This window comes from Protopterus annectens, chromosome 2.part1 (assembly GCF_019279795.1).
Source record: "Protopterus annectens isolate FY-2018-M chromosome 2.part1, PAN1.0, whole genome shotgun sequence".
NCBI classification, from domain to species: domain Eukaryota; kingdom Metazoa; phylum Chordata; order Ceratodontiformes; family Protopteridae; genus Protopterus; species Protopterus annectens.
In genome coordinates this window covers 537,839,183-537,858,838 of record NC_056729.1, presented here as the reverse complement: position 1 = coordinate 537,858,838, position 19,656 = coordinate 537,839,183, and the positions used below count along the sequence as shown (strand labels likewise).

Here is a 19,656-nt window from a genome sequence, read left to right as displayed (position 1 = left end):
ACAGTAAGCAGTCTCAATGACTTCCCTCTACCATCATCAAGCACTTATCTTTTGGCAGCCCCCTTGGGGGGGAAATTGGCACTTCATGCTCAAAATTGGCAGTTAATTACCCAGGACAAGTGGGTATTAAACATAGTATCCCAGGGGTACAGAGTTCATTTCCATACTTTGCCAATTCCAAATGGTTGGCCAGATCTGCCACAAAATCAATGGGCAGAGGCTCAAAAACATGTTACGTCCCTCATGGATATGGGGGTTGTTCAACCAGTACCAGAACATGAAAAAGGACAAGGTTTTTATTCAAGACTGTTCCTGGTACCTAGAAAAGACAATGCCTGGCATCCAATACTGGACTTATCAATTTTGAACATGTTCCTGGACATTCCAAAAGTCAAAATGCTGACTTTACAACAGCTACTGCCTATGCTGGGCAGGAACGCTTGGTTAGTGACTCTAGACTTAAGAGACATACCTGCATATCCCAATAAGGGAATTGTGCAGAAGATACCTCCGCTTCAAGGCAGGTTTTATGGATTACCAATTCTCTGCACTGCCCTTTGGCTTATCTACTGCGCCCAGGGTCTTTACAAAGTGCCTGGCACCAGTAATTGCATTTTGCAGACAAAGAAGCATACAAATTTATCCTTACCTGGACGACTGTCTCATTCAAGCAGAGAACAAGGACATTCTTCTTCAGCATCTGACGTTTGTAAAAAGGCTTCTAACATGCCTAGGGTACACAATAAACGAAAAGAAATCACAACTGGTACCCTCTCAAATTACATTCCTGGGTGCAAGCTTGAATACAACTACCTGATGGCTTACCTTACGCCAGACAAAGGCAACTGACAACATACTTCAAACAGATGGCAACAAAAACCCAGTTATCTGCAAGACAAATTCTGCAGGCTTTGGGGTTCATGGCATCCTGCATTCTATTAATTCCATATGCAAGACTGCATATGAGGAAACTTCAATGGTTCCTAAAAAGTTTATGGAGTCAACATTGTCACAGCCTGGAAACAATTATTCCTCTCATTCCCTGCCTACAACAGGAGCTTCTTTGGTGGGCAGAGACATGTCACCAAAACAAGGGACTGTCATTCACTCTACCCCTTGCCACCCAAACCCTAACTGCAGACGCATCAGACTATGCTTGGGAGGCCCATCTGGTGGGGAAATGCATTCAGGGCATATGGAGCCCAAAACAAATGCATCTGCATATCAACCAGAAAGAGATGCTAGCTGTTCAGAATGCCCTGACAGCCTTCAAGGACTTACTTCATCCAGGACAACTACTGATAAAGACGGACAACACCATGGTAATGTGCTACATAAGCAGGGGGGTACACATTCCTACCCTCTTTGCAGACTAGCCATGGGATTGTGGAACACAGCCTTGACTTACCAAGTACATCTTCAAGCTCCATTCCTGCCAGGAAAACAAAATGCTCTGGCAGACGACCTAAGCAAAAATCTGATGGACCCGCACGAGTGGAAACTGGATCCACAAATCTTCTGCATGGTAACACAGAAATGGGGGAGCCCAGACATAGATCTACTTGCCTCTCCCCAAAATTATCAACTGGACAAATTCTGCACAAGGTCTTAAACAGACAAGCATGGAAAGTGGATGCCCTATCCTTCAGTTGGAAAAACCTATCAGTCTATGGCTTTCCCCCTCTGCCTCTTCTCTCCAAGGTCTTACTAAAGGTCAGACAGGAAAAAACAAAAATGATCCTAATTGCTCTGGACTGGCCTCGCCAGCACTGGTACCCAATTCTAAGGAATACGTCTCCACTCCCTCCTTGGAACTTGCCTCAAATTACCTCATCTACTGCCTCAGCAGAACAATCAAATTCTGCACACTCGGCTCCAAACTCTGAACCTTGCAGCATGGCTGATCATGTAATTATTCAAACAACACCTCTCAGTAAATCTGTGATGGATGTCATTTTGGAAGCCAGAAGGCCTAGTACTAGAAAATCTTATGCTGATAAATGGAAGAGATTCTGTGCTTGGAACTAAGCACAAGGAACGGACACAGCAAAACCAAATATCCCTCACATTTTACAATACTTGACTGAGATGCTTGACAAGGGCCTATCTTTTTCTTCAATAAAAATCCATGCCTCTGCCATCTCGGCTCATTATAACACGGAGCCTCCCATCATTTCTCATCCTCTGCTAAAACCGTGTCTTAGAGGGGCCAAAAATTTAAGGCCTCCCAGAAGATCACCAATTGCTGCATGGGACCTCAATTATGTGCTGGAAAAACTCAGTCTGCCTCCTTTTGAACCGGCAGCTACTGTGGATATAAAATTTTTATCTTGGAAAACAGCTTTCCTTTTGGCAATTACTTCAGCAAGAAGGGTTTCAGAACTACAGGCTCTCATGGCTGTGGAGCCTTTTATTACATTTTACCCGGACAGGGTGTCCCTCAGGACCAATCCTGCCTTTATGCCTAAGGTGGTATCCAGTGTGACTCTTAACTAAACTATTCACTTGCCAACTTTTTATCCAAATCCGCAGAACAAGAGGGAGCTGATTCTATATTCATTGGACGTGCACAGACAACTAAGATTCTACTTAAACAGGACCAAATCTCTAAGAAAGTCTGAGCAACTACTGGTGGCATTTGCTTCAGGATCAGAGGGGAAGGCTATATCAAAGCAGACTATTTCTAAGTGGATAAGCCACTGCATTCGTTTCTGCTACTTGCATCATGGTAAACCTGTGCCCAAGGGAATCCGGTCACATAACACCAGGGCTGCCTCTACCTCAGCAGTCTTTCTCAGAGGAATTCCAACCAAAGACATTGTAGAAGCTGCTACTTGGAGCTCTGTTCATACCTTCACAAAGCATTATCATTTGCCTCTCTTCTCTAAATCCAGGGCAGGCTTTGCCACTGCAGTTCTGCAGGGCCTTATAGCCCCTCCTAATGCTATTTATTTCCATCCACAGCTTTGGGATTTTACCCAAATGTAATGACTGCAACAGTGAAACACGAAGAATATAGTACAGTTGTGTACACTACCATAAATGTAGATGTTCAAGTGTATTCACTGTTGCACTCCGAGTTACCCACCCGCCATCCTCCTTTTCTAGAACTTCTCTTTCCTTCAGTATATTCTAAAGCCTTTGTGGTGTATTTGCTTTAAGATGAAGGTAAAGTTTATGTTGCTTAAAGTGCATTTACATATATTGCTGTTTATATATATATATATATATATATATATATATATATACAAGAAAAACTGATTAAAATGGCGTCGGCTGCATGTTTAATACCCCTGATGACCTGACGTCACGGAAGAGGAGACAGCAACCGAAGCAGGACCCAAGACTTTGTTATTCAGGCCGACTGAGGGCAACCTGCCAGCAGATTACCCCCAAATTTAATGACTACAACAGTGAATACACTCGAACATCTACATTTATGATAAGTGTACACAACTGTACTTTCCATGCTTTTCAAACACAGTTTGAGAAAACTGAGTTACTCAGTGAGTTGCATGATTTAGAAATCTCAAGCGGAGACATGTCCTCAGATCTGAGCTCTCTGTTTGGGGAGTAGGGTAATAGTTTGCAGAGCAGGACATTTTGCTGGTTGATGGCAGTTGTCAAATGGTTAGATGTTTTTGGGAGCTCTAACCCAGAGAAAGTAGAATAAGTCTTTCAGAAAAAAGGCTGAAAGTGTTCACAAAAAGTAGTGGAATGACTTAGATTCTGTTAAAAGAACATCTTCAGGTTCCATATAGAAGGAGGGAGGCATTGCTAGGGTGGGGTGCAAACTGTAAGGGGATGTGATCAGCAGATCACGGGTGGTCTTCATTGCATTGCTAGCAGCAGAAGTCAGTGACTGTTATTGTATTTGCTGTCGGAACTGAAGCAGTGTAGTGCTCCTTGCTTGGCAAAAACTGCAACAACTCCTTGCTACAAATGTTTGCGCAACATTTCTTAAATGGTTCTTTTGTTTTGGAGACATTTTGTTGTTTCATGTCATTTCTTTTACTACTGGACAGGAAACCAACCTTGTTTCTTAAGTATGTCTTTGATTTAATACTACTTTTGACCCCTTGGCCAAGCTGACCTTCTCCAGGAAGTCATTCCTGCTGTTTTCCTCAGTACTGTCTATACTGGCCAGTTTACCTTCCAGGCCAAGGCTGCCAATGTTTGGGCAGTGATAGAGCATTCAGCCTTCTTTGAGGTGTGGAAGAGGAACTTGAAGTGTACGATCTAAGCGTCTCATTTTTTACCCCTATATTTCCCCAAAGGGAGTGTACAGATGATAAAACATATGCCCATGGGAGTTCCCATCCATGCTGCATTGATGTTCACTCTTCGTATGTCTGCACAAGTGCCAGTCTCCAACCACTGCAACATAGTGCCATAAAGTGAAAAAAAAAACAAAAAAAATGGGTCCTGCGCAAGACTAATCCTTGTAGACGCCCTGTCCATACATCAGTGTGCTGGCTCTGATGTAGTTCTTTGCAGATGATTCATTGATGGTATGCAGCAAGGAAATTACTCATGTGATTTCAGTAAAGGCATGACTGCTTTTGTGGGACATACTGCATGTGGAGATTTTCCTTTTTTTATGAAAATCTCATTTCTTTAGTTTCAGAAATTTTTTTTTTTTTTATCTCCAGTTGCATGCAAGTGATGACATTCTTAGACTCTTGGACTTCCTGAGAGTTGTTTACAAGCTCTCCTCCCATTGTGGTTCACCTTACTTGTTTGTAACTCATTCTTTTGGTTTACGCTGCCATATGAGACCGCAGTTGAAAACTGGAAATAAGACATTAGTATTTAACTTGTGTATCACATTTTTGAGACTGATGGTGATAAAGTATTTTTCTTGTAATTTCCATGTAGAATCCACCATTTCTAGATGAGTTATAACATCTGGAAGATCTCCATTTTTTCTTCCTCTTTCTTTTCTTGCTTTCTTATAGTACATGTGGAGGTGTGAAGGCCCGCCTCTCCCTTTTTCCATTCTCACGTTTGGGCAACTGTTTTTCCATGACCTACTAGGTCTTCTTTTTATGAGCTATAGTAATTAAAGTGGCCAACAAGGCCACCTATGTTTTCATACCATTGGTAGTGTTTAGAAGTCTTTAAAAGATTCTATAACGTCATGATGATTATAGACCTAGGTTCCTTTGCTCTAGTCTTCTGACCAGGAACTCCATGAAAATATGATTGCAACTTCTTGTGTCTTTCGGCTTTTCCCGGTTAGGGGTCGCCACAGTGGAACTCTGGTCCGCTAATGATTGGTAGTTGATTTTTACGTGCCGAGTTACCAGCCCTGACGCACAACCTTCAACAAAGGTATGCCCATTCATGCATGTCTTCACGCAGAAGATGCTCTAGCTGAGAATCGAACCGGACAGCGTCTTACTGTGAGGCGACAACGCTACCGCAGCACCACCACTTGAAACAACAAGTTTTGCAAATGCCACCTGCAGAAAAAGCCATTTTGCATAATTAAAATGTTTACATTCACAATGAACAGCAAGGGAAAAATCAGCCTCATTACATCTGTTTCATTTAATTTTTAGGGTTTGATTCAGTCAGCCTCCATTTGCCTTATATGCAGGTGTGAGCAAGTCACTTAGCCAAACTGCACTTCCAGACTGTGGATAAAATGGGGTCTGGTGGATCAATCTAGTACTCTGGTAAGCAAACAATAAAGAATTGCCAGTATGGTGCCAGAGGTTATTAAGCACATTCTTGTTTCACCTTTGTTTTATTCCTCCATAGCTTGTTGGAATTTGTATAATATTCTGGCAGGGCCCACATAAGCACTGTTACTTTTTTTGATGTTTTGCAGTACTGTGCATTTAATTACATAACCTTGTCTATTGCTAATGTTTGCAGATATTGTCTTATGTTGCATTTCTTTGTGGTTATTATGATTTGGTGTTAACTGTAAAATACAGTTAGGAGGGTGTCCTGCTGCTGCATTTAGTTATGAGGAATAAAATAGCTATTCACTGGCAAGCCAAGCTGAAAATTAAAAGTAAATAAGTAATGGAATTTTTTCCACAAGTACACGCTAGATTCTTCTGACTGAACCTTTGTTTTTCCTAGGACTTGGTAAATATCGAGATGTTCCTTACAGCTAAGGAAGTTGAAGAATCTTTAGAAAGGCAAGAGACTGCTACTTGTTTGGCTTGGTGTCATGACAACAAATCCAGGCTTAGAAAAATGAAGGTATGTGCTGCAAATGGACCCACACTGAGCAGCTAGAAGAGAGTTAGTGGTATTAGTCTGAAAATTGTTCTTGTGGGAAATACATTGTCAGTTCACCCAAATGGAAGGTGTGTGTGTGTGTGTGTGTGTGTGTGTGTGTGTGTGTGTGTTTCCTAAACTACAGGGACAGTTTTTGCTACATGCATTCTCAAAAGAAACTGTCTGCAAAATAAAATGTCTTCCATGAATAATGGAGAGAGCTCAAAAATGTCACCTGATCATTCAGCACCACTGTCGAAACAAAGCCAGTTCCTTACTTTTCATAACACACACAGGACTCCTTTCCGTTCCACATTACATATAAAAACAAATTTTAATACGTTTTTGTAATTATGAAATCATTTTCTAGTGTAATCCCAACCCCCTAAGTCACAGCCAGATTTCTAACTGCTTTCTCACTGATGGACTGTTCTGTAAACCTAGCTGTGTGGCCTAGAGGAATGGGCCTTTACTTTGACCCAAATGACCAGGGTTGTATTAGAGGCCCCAGCAGTGCAGGAGCCAGGTTGAAAGAGGAGGAGTAAAGGGGCTTATGGCCCACTAACCTCCATCAAGGAAACAGAAGTGTTTGCATACACTTTGAGGCACACAGGGTGAAGCAGTCAGCCTGATAGAGACATGAGAGAGTGTCTGTTATGCTGAGGGTGGAGAGACCGGGCTGCCTGAAGGCTACTAATAAATTAAATATAAATACTTCCTTGCTGAAGTGAGGAGAAGTCTTTTGTGGACAGCCTGTTGCATGCCCCCCCCCCCCCCCAAACACTGTGCTGAGTGGATATGCAGTAGGGATGAGGAGAAAATACAAAAAAATGGTCAGCCCCCCATTGATGGCTTCAGGGATGATAACCCCCCCCCCAGTTAGCTCCCACCTGATGAAGTGAATGAATGGGCTTAGTCGAGTGAAGGAGAGTCTGAGGGTCAACAGGCAACATGACCAATGAGGTGCAAAAAAAAAAAATATTTTCTCGTCTGCAGTAACCATACAAAGACACTGTTAATAACTTGTGAATGCTAAGCCGTCACTGAGATATAATACCTGAATAAAGGTCTATCTGGCTGGTGTAGTGTCTTCTCTCTCAATCTTGACTGTTGGGCTATCTGCCTTCTTGGCACACCCAAGCTGGCAACTTTTTCTACACAGTAGATTTTCCAGAGCTCAAGCTCCAATCTCTCATGATGCGGTGTATACCTACTGTCCCTCAGCTCTCATCTGATGTCAGCCCCATCAGATGCAGTCTTCCAATGCTTACCTTCATTGATCAGACAGTTGGACATTTTTGTTTCATAGTAACTCTGTGACGTTTATCACAATGTCTTATATTGTTATAATTGGTGGTGGTGTTCAGACTCTGTAACCAATTACACTTGAATACTGAAGCCTATCCGAATCTGATGATGTTCATCGTGCATACAGCTGCAGTCATAAAGTACAGTTTTGTACCTACCATAAATGTAGATGTCCGAGAGGTATGCATCTGCAGTCCTAACAAATGGGTTGTCCTGGCCTCAGGCAGCCCTTCGGTCGGATTCCAAAGTCTGGGTCTGGCCTCGGCTGATGTCGCACTTCACCCGACGTCATAGCTGCAGTTCAGCGGGTATAAAGGCATCAGCCGACGCCATTTTCCTCAGTGTTTCTTGCCCCAGATGCCAGGTGCCCTCTAGGAAGGCTAAATTTGGATAAATGCAAATGTTTCCAAACAATAGAGAGCAAATAGAAATAAACATGTATATACATATATACAAACAAATACACCATAATAGATTCCCCCAGCTAGCTATAAGATGGGCAAATACCCTAGGAGTACCACAGAGGGGAAGGAGGGTGGGTAATCCTGACTGCAGATGCATACCTCTCGGACATCTACATTTATGGTAGGTACAAAACTGTACTATGTCCTTCAAGGATGCATCTGCAGTCCTAACAAATGGGTAGGATACCATAGCCAAACTGGGGGAGGAGGCACTAAGGAGGCACTAAGAGTTTATGATGTAATTAAGATCCCTTGCAAAACAGCAGTGGCAAAACCTGCTCGGGATCTGGAGTATAAAGGTAGATTATAATGCTTGGCAAATGTATGCACGGAGCTCCAAGTAGCAGCCTCTAAAATGTCTTTGGTAGCCACTCCTCGTAAGAAAGCTGTAGTAGTGGCTGTAGCCCTTGTGGAGTGAGGTCTGATGTTTTCTGGAGTTGCCTTTCCATGAAAAGAGTAACAAAATCTAATGCAATTTCCTATCCATTTTGAGATTGTTTGTTTTGAAATTGCTTTTCCTTCCATTCCTGTTGCATATGCTACCAGAAGCTGGTCAGTTTTTCTATTGTTCTTGGTTCTGTCCAGGTAGTAGTGCAATTGTCTGTGTACATCCAAGGTATGCAAGAGTTTTTCTTTCCCCCCTGTTCTGCGGGTTGGGGAAGAATGTTGGTAGGTGTATTGCTTGGTTTAATGATACCCTGGAGACCACCTTTGGCATAAAGGTAGGATTAGTTCTCATGGACACTCTATCCTGATGGAAGATAAGGAAGGGCTGTACTGCCATTAATGCCTGTAATTCAGAAACCCTTCTAGCTGAAGTGATTGCAAGCAGGAATGCAGTTTTCCAAGATAAGTACTGTAATTCTGCTGTTGCTGCTGGTTCAAAAGGGGGGAGTGTCAACTTTTCTAACACAAAGTTCAAGTCCCATGTAGGCAATGGTGGTTTCCTTGGTGGCTTTACATTTTAATTCCTCTGAGAAACTGCCTGAGTAGAGGTTGAGAAAAGACTGGAGGATCCATGTTGTATTCTGCTGAAATTGCTGATGCATGAATCTTAATGGAGGAGTAAGACAGACCATTGTGGAAAAGCTCTGCTAAGTATTCCAGGATGTTAGCTATGTTTGCCAATGATGCATCTACTCCTTTTGTTGCACTCCAAATGAGATATCTTTTCCATTTTGCTGAATAAGTTTTCCTTGTTGAGGGTCTGAGCCTCCAAGATAATGTCTTTAACCCTTTGAGATAAATCTGGGTTATTTTGCCTTATGTAATGTTCCAAGCAGCTAGCTGCAGTGTTTTCAAGTTTGGATGCAGGATTTTGAAGTTGTTCTGTGTTAGCAGTAGAGGTAGTAGGGGTAGAGGCCATGTGTGTTCCCGGGACATACTCCTCAGTAGCGGGTACCAATGTTGCCTCGGCCAGTCTGGAGCTATCAAGATGATCCTCGGGTGATCTTCTTTGATCTTCAGTAGCACTTTGTGCATCAAAGGAAGAGGTGGGAATGCATATGCTGTCAGGTTTTCCCAACTGAAGGATAGGGAGTCCACCTTCCAAGCAAGTGGGTGGTATGTCCTTGTGCAGAATTTTAATTGGTGGTTGTGTGGGGATGCGAACAGGTCTATTTCTGGCAGTCCCCATTTCCTTGTGATGGTTTTGAAGATGTCTGGATGCAGCATCCATTCGTGGGCATCCGTGGTGGTTCTGCTTAAGAAGTCTGCTAGTATATTTTCTTTTCCTGGCACAAATATGGCCTGGAGCTGAATGTTGAGGCTCAGGGCCACATTCCAGAGGTCCATTGCCATCCGGCATAGAGGATATGAATGTGTGCCTCCCTGTTTGTTGATATACCACATAACTGTGGTGTTGTCCGTCCTTAATAGCAAATGACCCTGTTGAAGAAATGGTCTGAATGTCTGAATTGCCTGTTTTACTGCCAGCATCTCCTTTTGATTTATGTGTAGGTTCATCTGGTCTTGAGTCCATAAGCCTTGTATGCACTTGTCCACCATGTGTGCCCCCCAACCGAGGTCTGAGGCGTCCGTGGTGATAGTCTGGCTTGGGTGAGGCCTGTGGAAGGGCAGTCCTTTGTTCAATTGACAGGCCTGGGCCCACCACTGGAATTCTTGCTTCAGGCATGGAATTATTGGAATTTGGGTTTCTATGCTGTGCTTGTGCTGAGACCGTAAATTCCTCAGGTACCATTGCAACTTCCTCATATGTAGTGTGGCATGTGGAATTAATATTATGCAGGATGCCATGTAACCCAGGGCTTGCAGGATTTTCCTTGCTGTAAGCTGGTTCTGCGTTGTTAATGCCATGAAATAGAGTGGTATCCGCTTGTAACAGGCAGTTGTCCAGGTACGGATAAATTTGAATTCCCTGAAGCCTGCAATGAGCAATTACTGATGCCAGGTATTTTGTGAATACTCTGGGAGCAGTAGATAAGCCAAAAGGCAATGCTGAGAATTGATAATGCTCTGATCCTGCAAGAAATCTGAGGTATCTTCTGCAATTTGGTCGTATGGGGACGTGCAGGTATGCCTCCTTGAGATCCAGAGTCACCAGCCAAGACTCCTTGCCCAGCATGGGAAGAAGTTGCTGTAGGGTCAGCTTTTTGAATTTTGGAACAATGAGATATGTGTTTAGAGCGGACAGGTCGAGGATAGGTCTCCATTGGTTTTCCTTTCTTGGTACCAGGAAAAGCCTTGAATAAAATCCTTGTCCTTGTTCCATAGCCGGTACCTTTTCTATAGCTCTCATCCTTAGTAAGTGGTCTATTTGCTGTAGAGCGTTTGTCCTTTGGTTTGGAGGTAGGTTTGGCATTCCTCTCTTCCTTGGAAGAGTATGGAAGTGAAACCTGTAGCCTTTGTCTATTGTCTGTAAAATCCATTTGTCTCCTGTAATGTAATGCCAATTTACTGAAAATAAGGCTAGCTTTCCGCCTAAAGGTGCTCCCAGTTGTTCCCTGGTAGGCGGTTTCAGAGCCAAGTCACTGTGATTGTCCTATGGTAGTGGCTGGATCTGTGGCAGTACTTCTCTGGCTGTTAGGCTGCCACTGACGTCCCCTGTAGGCACCTCTGGATTGACCTCTGCCTCTAGGGCGTCTATTTCTGCTTCTCTGTGCTCTGGTGGTGTCTGGAAAGGACCAATTCTTGGAAGGCCAGTTCCTACTAAACCTCGGAGGCTGGACCTGTAAGAAATCCTTGACTGTCTGGACAGATTTAGCTTTTTCTTCCACCTTCTTCAACACTTGCTGTGCAGGGGAACCAAACAAACTGTGCTTTTCCATGGGAGCATCTAGAAGCTTTGACTTTACATGGTCTGGTAAGGATTGCTCTTTTAACCATGCATGCCTTCTGATCACTGTACCAGTCATAGCTGATCTAAAGGAAGCCTCCAGTGCATCATAGCTGCATTTTAAGGAATGATTACTGACCTGCTGAGTGTTACGCACCAAATCCTGAAGGGACTTACGGTCTAAAGCCTCAGGCGAGGACAGTTTTTTAGTGAGCTGATCTAACAGAAATTCCTGATACTGAATCATGTGGAATTGACAGTTTAAGGCCCTAGCCGAAAGAGTAGCAGAAGTATAAACTTTTTTACCCCATCTCTCCAATGCCCCAGATTCTCTTTCAGAGGGGAGGGGGTTTTTGGCAGAGGCAGCTGCTACAGCTTTGGGGCCCTGTGAAATAGTTTCAGGATCTGCAATTGGAGCCTTATACAAATGATAATGTGTGTCCGGAACCCTGTAGATTCTGTCGGGCTTAGCAGGGGCCGGAGGCAGTGAGTCAGGGGCAGTACAAGCATCATTAAATGCATCATCCACAACTGGTAAGTACTGGAGGGATAGCTAAAGGCCTATGCTGAGGTAAATGTAAAAAGGTCCTAAGCCTTTTCCTAGAGTCTGAAAAATCCTGGCCCTGCCATTGAAATTGTTCCCTCATAGCATGCAAGGTTTCCCCAAAAGAAAATTCCTCAGGAGGAGAGGCAGAAGGTATGGAATCCTCTGCATCGGAGTCCTCATATGGAGAATAAGGGCCTTCTGGAGGATTTGTATTTTCTGAATCATCAGAGGAGTAATCTGAAGAAACCGGTTCAGGGGGCTCTGCTCTAGGCCTCTTCTCTGGAGGTGGGTGAGAGGCCCTGTCAGGATGAGACTGTGTTCCCCTGATCAAAGAAATGAGATCCTCTGCTAGACACTAAGCATTTGAGTACTAGAGCTAGGCCTGTGAGAGGGGGTTTTAGCAGGCACGGCCTTTGAAGATTTAGCTGCTTTAGCCCTGGCAAAAGCCTTAATTGACATGGATGCAGGGGGCCTATCAGCTCCACATGCAGGAGTAGATACATCTAAGGGGATAGCATCTGATAAATCCTGAGAAACTGTAAGAGCAGGTGGATTTTCCGTAGCAGATTCAGCCATGCTGGAAGAGGCCTCGGTAGAAGGAGGCATGCTTTCGGCCGAAGGAAGAACCGCGGACTCGGTTTCAGCCGAAACCGAGACACTCGCGGTTGGCATAACCGCGGTTTCAGCCGAAACCACAGACCACGAGTGTCGGTCCTTTTCCTTACGCTTTTTAGCTAATTGTGAAGTTGGAGTCTCCGACGGCATGATATAAGCAAAAGCGGAGCCGAAAAACTCCTCTGCAAACTCCGACTGACGTCTAAGAGTCCGTCGGTTGAAGGAAGCACAGGCTAGACAAGCTGCTACGTCGTGGTCTGGGCCTAAACAAGGCAGGCAGTAAGAGTGGAAATCTTTATGAGGTATTTGTTTCCCACAAGTTAAACAGTTATTCACTTTTTATGACATCGGCTGAGGCAAGAAAGAGTCCCCAACGGGGTATTTAGCTTTTTAGAAGTCTTTGGTAGTAGCAATCTCTGGTTCTGACCGACCGGCACTTGCGAACAGCTTCTGCTTGGCGCCGGCAAGAAAGACTGAGGAAAATGGCGTCGGCTGATGCCTTTATACCCGTTGAACTGCAGCTATGACGTCAGGTGAAGTGCGACATCAGCCGAGGCCAGACCCAGACTTTGGAATCCGGCCGACCGAAGGGCTGCCTGAGGCCAGGACAACCCATTTGTTAGGACTGCAGATGCATCCTTGAAGGACATCAGATGGGTTTTCCTGCCGTCAGGCGGGTCCTCGGTCGGCCGAATTCCAAAGTGTAAGTCCGGCGTCGGTTGTCGTCGCTTCTTCCCTGACGTCAGTGCAACAGGGGTATAAAAGAACCAGCCGACGCCATTTTCTTCAGTTTTTCTTGCCGCGCGGTGCCCGAAGCAGAAGCAGTTCGCAAGTGCCGGTCGGCCAGCTCCTGAGATTACGAATATCTGCAACTGAAGTCTTCTTGAAAGCTAAGTACCCCGTTGGGGAAACTTTTCTTGCTTCAGACCGATGTCAGACAAAGTTAATAATTGTATTTCATGTGGGAAGCAAATACCGCATAAGGATTTTAATTCCCTCTGCATTCCTTGCTTAGGCCCAGACCACGACGTCTCGGCCTGCCGTTTTTGTGCTACATTCAACAAACGCACGACTAAGTGTCGGGCGGAGTTCGTCCAGCACTTTTTTGGCAAAAATTTTAACTACATAATGTCGTCGGATACTCCGACTCCAGTTTTGACTAAAAGACGCAAAGATAAAGACCGACACACGAGGTCCGTGGCCTCTACCGACACCACGCCAAAGCCGATTACAGGTGGTCCAGTTCTCAGCAAGGCTCCTACGCAGCCCCTGACTACCGACGACACTTCATTGGCGGTGTCTTCTGTACCCGAGGTCGCAGGCTCTTCGGCCCACACCCCGACTACAGATACCGAAGCCACTCTTGGCAGTGAAACTCAGAGTTTAGACAGGTCTGCCTCCTCTCAAGGTGTCTTCAGGCCTTCCTCTTCTTTTTCCATCAAGGCTTTCACTAAAAAACAAACCCCACAGGGCCCTTCTCAAGACCCCATGCCTAAAAAGCAGATGCTCAAAATGGCTGAAGACGTAATTTCTCTTATCAGGGGTTCTCAACCCCCCCCCCCCGGAAAAAAGGACCAGAGTGGAGGAAGAATCCCCCTCGTCGGACCAGGCTTCCATTATTTCAGAACATTCTGATGACCAGGAACATTCATACTCCCCTTTTGAAGATTCTGATGCAGAGGAGTCCATTCCCTCTGTCTCTCCCCCCCCCCTGAGGATTACTCTTTTGGGGAAACCTTGCATACCTTGAGGGAACACTTCCACTGGGAAGGTCAAGAGTACTCAGACTCCAAGAAAAGGCTTAGGGATTTTCTCTTGCTCCCTCAACACAGGCCTCTGGCTATACCCCCTGTCTTGGATATCCTTGATGATGTGTATTCGGAGTCCTGCCTTAACCCAGACTCTTTACCTCCAGCCCCAGTCAAGCCTGACGGGTATTACCGGGATGTCCTTCAAGGATGCATCTGCAGTCATAACAAATGGGGTTGTCCTGCCTCAGGCAGCCCTTTGGTCGGCCGGATTCCAAAGTCTGGGTCTGGCCTCGGCTGATGTCGCACTTCACCTGACGTCATAGCTGCTGGGGTATAAAGGCATCAGCCGACGCCATTTTCCTCAGTCTTTCTTGCCGCGCGGTGCCCGAAGCAGAAGATGTTCGCAAGTGCCGGTCGGTCAGATCCAGAGATTTCAGCGTACCAAAGACTTCTAAAAAGCTAAGTACCCCGTTGGGGACTCTTTCTTGCCTCAGCCGATGTCAGACAAAGTAAATAATTGTTTAACTTGCTGGTAAACAAATACCTCATAAGGATTTCCACTCTTACTGCCTTCCTTGCTTAGGCCCAGACCACGACGTATCAGCTTGTTTAGCCTGTGCTTCCTTCAACCGATGGACTCTTAGACGTCGGTCGGAGTTTGCAGAAGAGTTTTTTGGCTCCACTTTTGCATATAAAATGCCGTTGGAGACTCCGACTACACATTTAGCTAAAAAACGCAAGGAAAAGGACCGACACTCGCGGCCCGTGGTTTCGGCTGAAACCACGGTTAGGCCTACCGCGAGTGTCTCGGTTTCGGCTTCAACCGAGACCTCGGTTCTCCCTTCGGCCGAAAGCATGCCTCCGATAACCGAGGCCACACAGGCCATGGCTGAGTCGGCTACAGAAATTCCTGCTGAAGTAGCAGGCACACAAGAGTTGTCTGACACTATTCCGTTGGACATCTCTACTCCTGCACGTGGGGCAGCTAGACCCCCTGTTTCTATGTCTATCAAGGCCTTTTCCAGGGCTAAAGTAGCCAGACTTTCCAAGGCCTTACCTTCAAAAGCTCACTCTCACAGGCCTACCTCAAGTTCCCAGATTCTCAGCCTTGCTGAGGACCTTATTTCTCTGATCAGGGGAACCCATCCTCACCCAGACAGGGCCTCTCAACCCCCTCCTGAAAAGAGGCCTAGGACTGAACCCCCTGAACCTCTGTCCTCTGACTACTCCTTGGATGGTTCAGATGTATCGGACCATCAGGAAGGCCCGTACTCACCTTATGAGGATTCTGATGCAGAAGACTCCATTCCTTCTGCCTCTCCTCCAGAAGAATTTTCTTTTGGGGAAACCCTACACTCAATGAGGGAACACTTCCAATGGCAGGGTCAGGATTATTCTGATTCTAGGAAAAGGCTAAGGACTTTTTTACACTTACCACAGCATAGGCCTTTAGCCATTCCACCTGTACTATCAGTTGTTGATGATGCATACAATGATGCCAGTACTGCCCCTGATTCTCTTCCCCCGGCCCCTGCAAAGCCTGACAGATACTACAGGGTCCCGGATTCTCACTACCACTTGTATAAGGCTCATGCTGCAGACCCAGAAACCATTTCTCAGGGCCCTAAAGGTGTTGCAGCTGCCTCTGTCAAAAACCCACTACCATCTGAAATAGAATCTAGAGCATTAGAGAGATGGGGTAAAAAGGTTTATACATCTGCTACTCTTTCTGCCAGGGCTTTAAACTGTCAATTTCACATGATACAGTACCAGGAATTTTTGTTAGATCAGCTGAATAAAAAGCTGGCCTCTCCTGAACCTTTAGACCGTAAGTCCCTTCAGGATTTGGTACACAATTCTCAGCAGGTCAGTAATCATTTCTTAAAATGTGGCTATGATGCACTGGAGGCTTCATTTAGATCAGCTATGACTGGAGCAGTGATTGAAGGCATGCCGGTTAAAAGAACAATCCTTACCAGACCATGTTAAGTCAAAACTCCTGGATGCCCCTATGGAGAAACAAAGTTTGTTTGGCTCCCCTGCACAGGAGGTTCTAAAGAAAGTGGAAGAAAAAGCAAAATCTGTCCAAACAGTCAAGGATTTTTGCAGGTCCAACCTCCGAGGTTTAGCAGAAATTGGCCTTCAAAGAATTGGTCCTTTCCAGACACCTCCAGAGCACAGAGAGGCAGAAATAGATGCCCAAGAGGCAGAGGTCAATCTAGGGGTGCCTACAGGGGTCGTCAGTGGCAACCTGCCAACCAAAGAAGTGCCGCCACAGCTGCAACTGCAACCACTTCTACAGGACAGACACAATGACTTGGCTCTGATTCCGCCTACCAGGGAACAACTGGAAGCACCCTTGGGCGGAAAGCTAGCCTTATTCTCAAGAAATTGGCATTGTATTACAGGAGACAAATGGACTTTACAAACAATAGACAAGGGCTACAGGTTTCACTTCCACACTCTACCAAAAGAGAAAGGAATGCCAAACCTTCCACCAAGCCAGAAATCAGAGGCTCTAAAACAAATCAACAGTTTACTAAGGATGAGAGCAATAGAAAAGGTACCATCTATGGAACAAGGCCAAGGATTTTACTCCAGACTATTCCTTGTACCAAGAAAAGAAAATCAATGGAGGCCTATTCTCGATTTGTCCGCACTGAACACATACCTCATTGTTCCAAAATTCAAAATGCTGACCCTACAGCAACTTCTTCCCATGTTGGGCAAGGGGTCTTGGCTGGTGACTCTAGATCTCAAGGAGGCATACCTGCATGTCCCTATACGACCAGATTGCAGAAGACACCTCAGATTTCTTGCAGGATCAGAGCATTATCAATTCTCAGCATTGCCCTTTGGCTTATCTACTGCACCCAGAGTATTCACGAAATGCCTGGCATCAGTAATTGCTCATTGCAGGCTTCAGGGAATTCAAATCTACCCATACCTGGATGACTGCCTAATACAAGCGGACAACAAGACAAAATTAATAAAGGATTTGGCCAATGTCATACAACTGCTGCAAGCCTTGGGATACACAGTCAACATACAAAAATCAAGACTAGTGCCATCCCAAAGGATAACATTTTTGGGCGCAGAACTGGACACAATAACTCAGATGGCTTTTCTCACAGAGGAAAAACAAAAGCAACTAGCAGTCTATTTCATGGCATTAACAAGACAAACTCAGCTTACTGCAAGGAAAGTCCTGCAGGCCCTGGGTTACATGGCATCCTGCATAATATTGATCCCACATGCCAGGCTGCATATGAGAAAGTTACAATGGTACCTAAGGAATGTATGGTCTCAACACAGACACAGTCTAGAAGCCCAGATACCAATCATTCCATGTCTGAAAAAAGAATTCCTGTGGTGGGCTCAGGCCTGTCAGATAAACAGAGGATTGCCTTTCCACAAACCACATCCAAGGCAGACCATCACCACGGATGCCTCAGACCTAGGCTGGGGGGCACACATGGAAGACAAGTGTATCCAAGGCCTATGGTCACAAGACCAGCTGAATCTACACATAAATCTAAAGGAGATGCTGGCAGTGAAACATGCAATCGAGGCATTCAGACCATTCATCCAGCAAGGACACCTGCTGATAAGGACGGACAATACCACAGTCATTTGGTACATCAACAAACAGGGAGGCACACATTCATACCCTCTATGCCGGATGGCAATGGACCTGTGGAACTTGGCCCTGAATCTCAACATCCAACTGCAGGCCAGATTTGTACCAGGAAAAGAGAATTCACTAGCAGACAGCTTAAGCAGGACTACCACGGATGCTCACGAATGGATGCTGCATCCAGATATTTTCAAAACCATAACAAAGAAATGGGGAATGCCAGAGATAGACCTGTTTGCCTCCCCACACAACCACCAACTGAAGAAATTCTGCTCAAGAGTATACCACCCACTTGCCTCGAGGGTGGACTCCCTTTCTTTCATCTGGAAGGACCTGACAGTATATGCCTTTCCACCTCTTCCTTTGATGTACAAAGTTGTACTGAAGATCAGAGAGGAACAGCCAAGGGTAATTCTGATAGCTCCAGACTGGCCAAGGCAACATTGATACCCGCTACTGAGAAGCATGTCTTGGACGCATTCATGGCATCTACCTCTATGTCCTTTACTTCTAACGCAGAACAATTACAAGACCCTGCATCCAAACTTAAAAACACTGCAGCTAACTGCTTGGAAAATTGCATAAAACAAAACCAACTTGATTTATCTCAGAGGGTTAAGGACATTATCCTAGAGGCTCGCAGACCCTCCACAAGGAAAGCATATTCAGCCAAATGGAAAAGATTCCTCATTTGGAGTGCAGAAAAGGGAGAAAATGTCGCACTACCTAGCACACATCCTGGAATACTTAGCAGAACTGTTCCACAATGGCCTGTCCTATTCTTCCATTAAGATACATGCATCAGCAATTTCAGCAGAGTACGACATGGATCTTTTCTCATCCTCTCCTCAGACAGTTTTTGAGAGGGATCAAAAATGTAAAGCCTCCAAGGAAACCACCTTTGCCTGCATGGGATCTCAATTTTGTGCTAGAAAAATTAACACTTCCCCCTTTTGAACCAGCAGCAACAGCAGACTTACAGTTCTTATCTTGGAAAACTGCCTTCCTGCTAGCAATCACTTCAGCAAGAAGGGTATCTGAGTTACAGGCATTAATGGCAGTGCAGCCTTTCCTTATCTTCCATCAGGATAGAGTGTCTCTGAGAACCAATCCTACTTTTATGCCAAAGGTGGTATCCAGGGTATCCTTGAACCAAGCCATACATTTACCTACATTCTTCCCCAACCCACAGAACAGGGGGGAAAAACTACTACAGACCTTGGATGTACACAGACAACTGCGCTACTATTTGGACAGAACCAAGGCCAGCAGAAAAACTGACCAGCTTCTGGTAGCATATGCAACAGGAGTGCAAGGAAAAGCAATTTCAAAACAGACAATCTCAAAATGGATAGGAAATTGCATTCGATTCTGCTACTCATTTCATGGAAAGACAACTCCTGAAAATATCAGGCCTCACTCCACAAGAGCTACAGCCACCACTACAGCTTTCCCTACGAGTGGCTACCAAAGACATTTTAGAAGCTGCTACTTGGAGCTCCGTGCATACATTTGCCAAGCATTATAATCTTCCTTTATACTCCAGATCCCGAGCAGGTTTTTCAACTGCTGTTTTACAAGGGATCTTAACTACACCATCATTATCTTAGTGCCTCCTCCCCCAGTTTGGCTATGGTATTCTACCCATTTGTTATGACTGCAGATGCATCCTTGAAGGACATAGTACAGTTTTGTACCTACCATAAATGTAGATGTCCGATAGGTATGCATCTGCAGTCAGGATTACCCACCCTCCTTCCCCTCTGTGGTATTCCTAGGGTACTTACCCCTCTTTTAGCTCC

General features: G+C 45.1%; 1 protein-coding gene across 1 annotated transcript in view; it reads left to right on the top strand.

Moving 5' to 3' along the window:
• MAEA (macrophage erythroblast attacher, E3 ubiquitin ligase) overlaps positions 1-19,656 on the top strand; it is a 1,186,461-nt gene that overhangs the window by 463,865 nt on the left and 702,940 nt on the right. Inside the window, exon 5 of the mRNA XM_044062323.1 lies at positions 6,097-6,219. Within this exon, the coding sequence (XP_043918258.1) occupies positions 6,097-6,219 (123 nt within the window). The remainder of the gene's footprint in view (positions 1-6,096; positions 6,220-19,656) is intronic.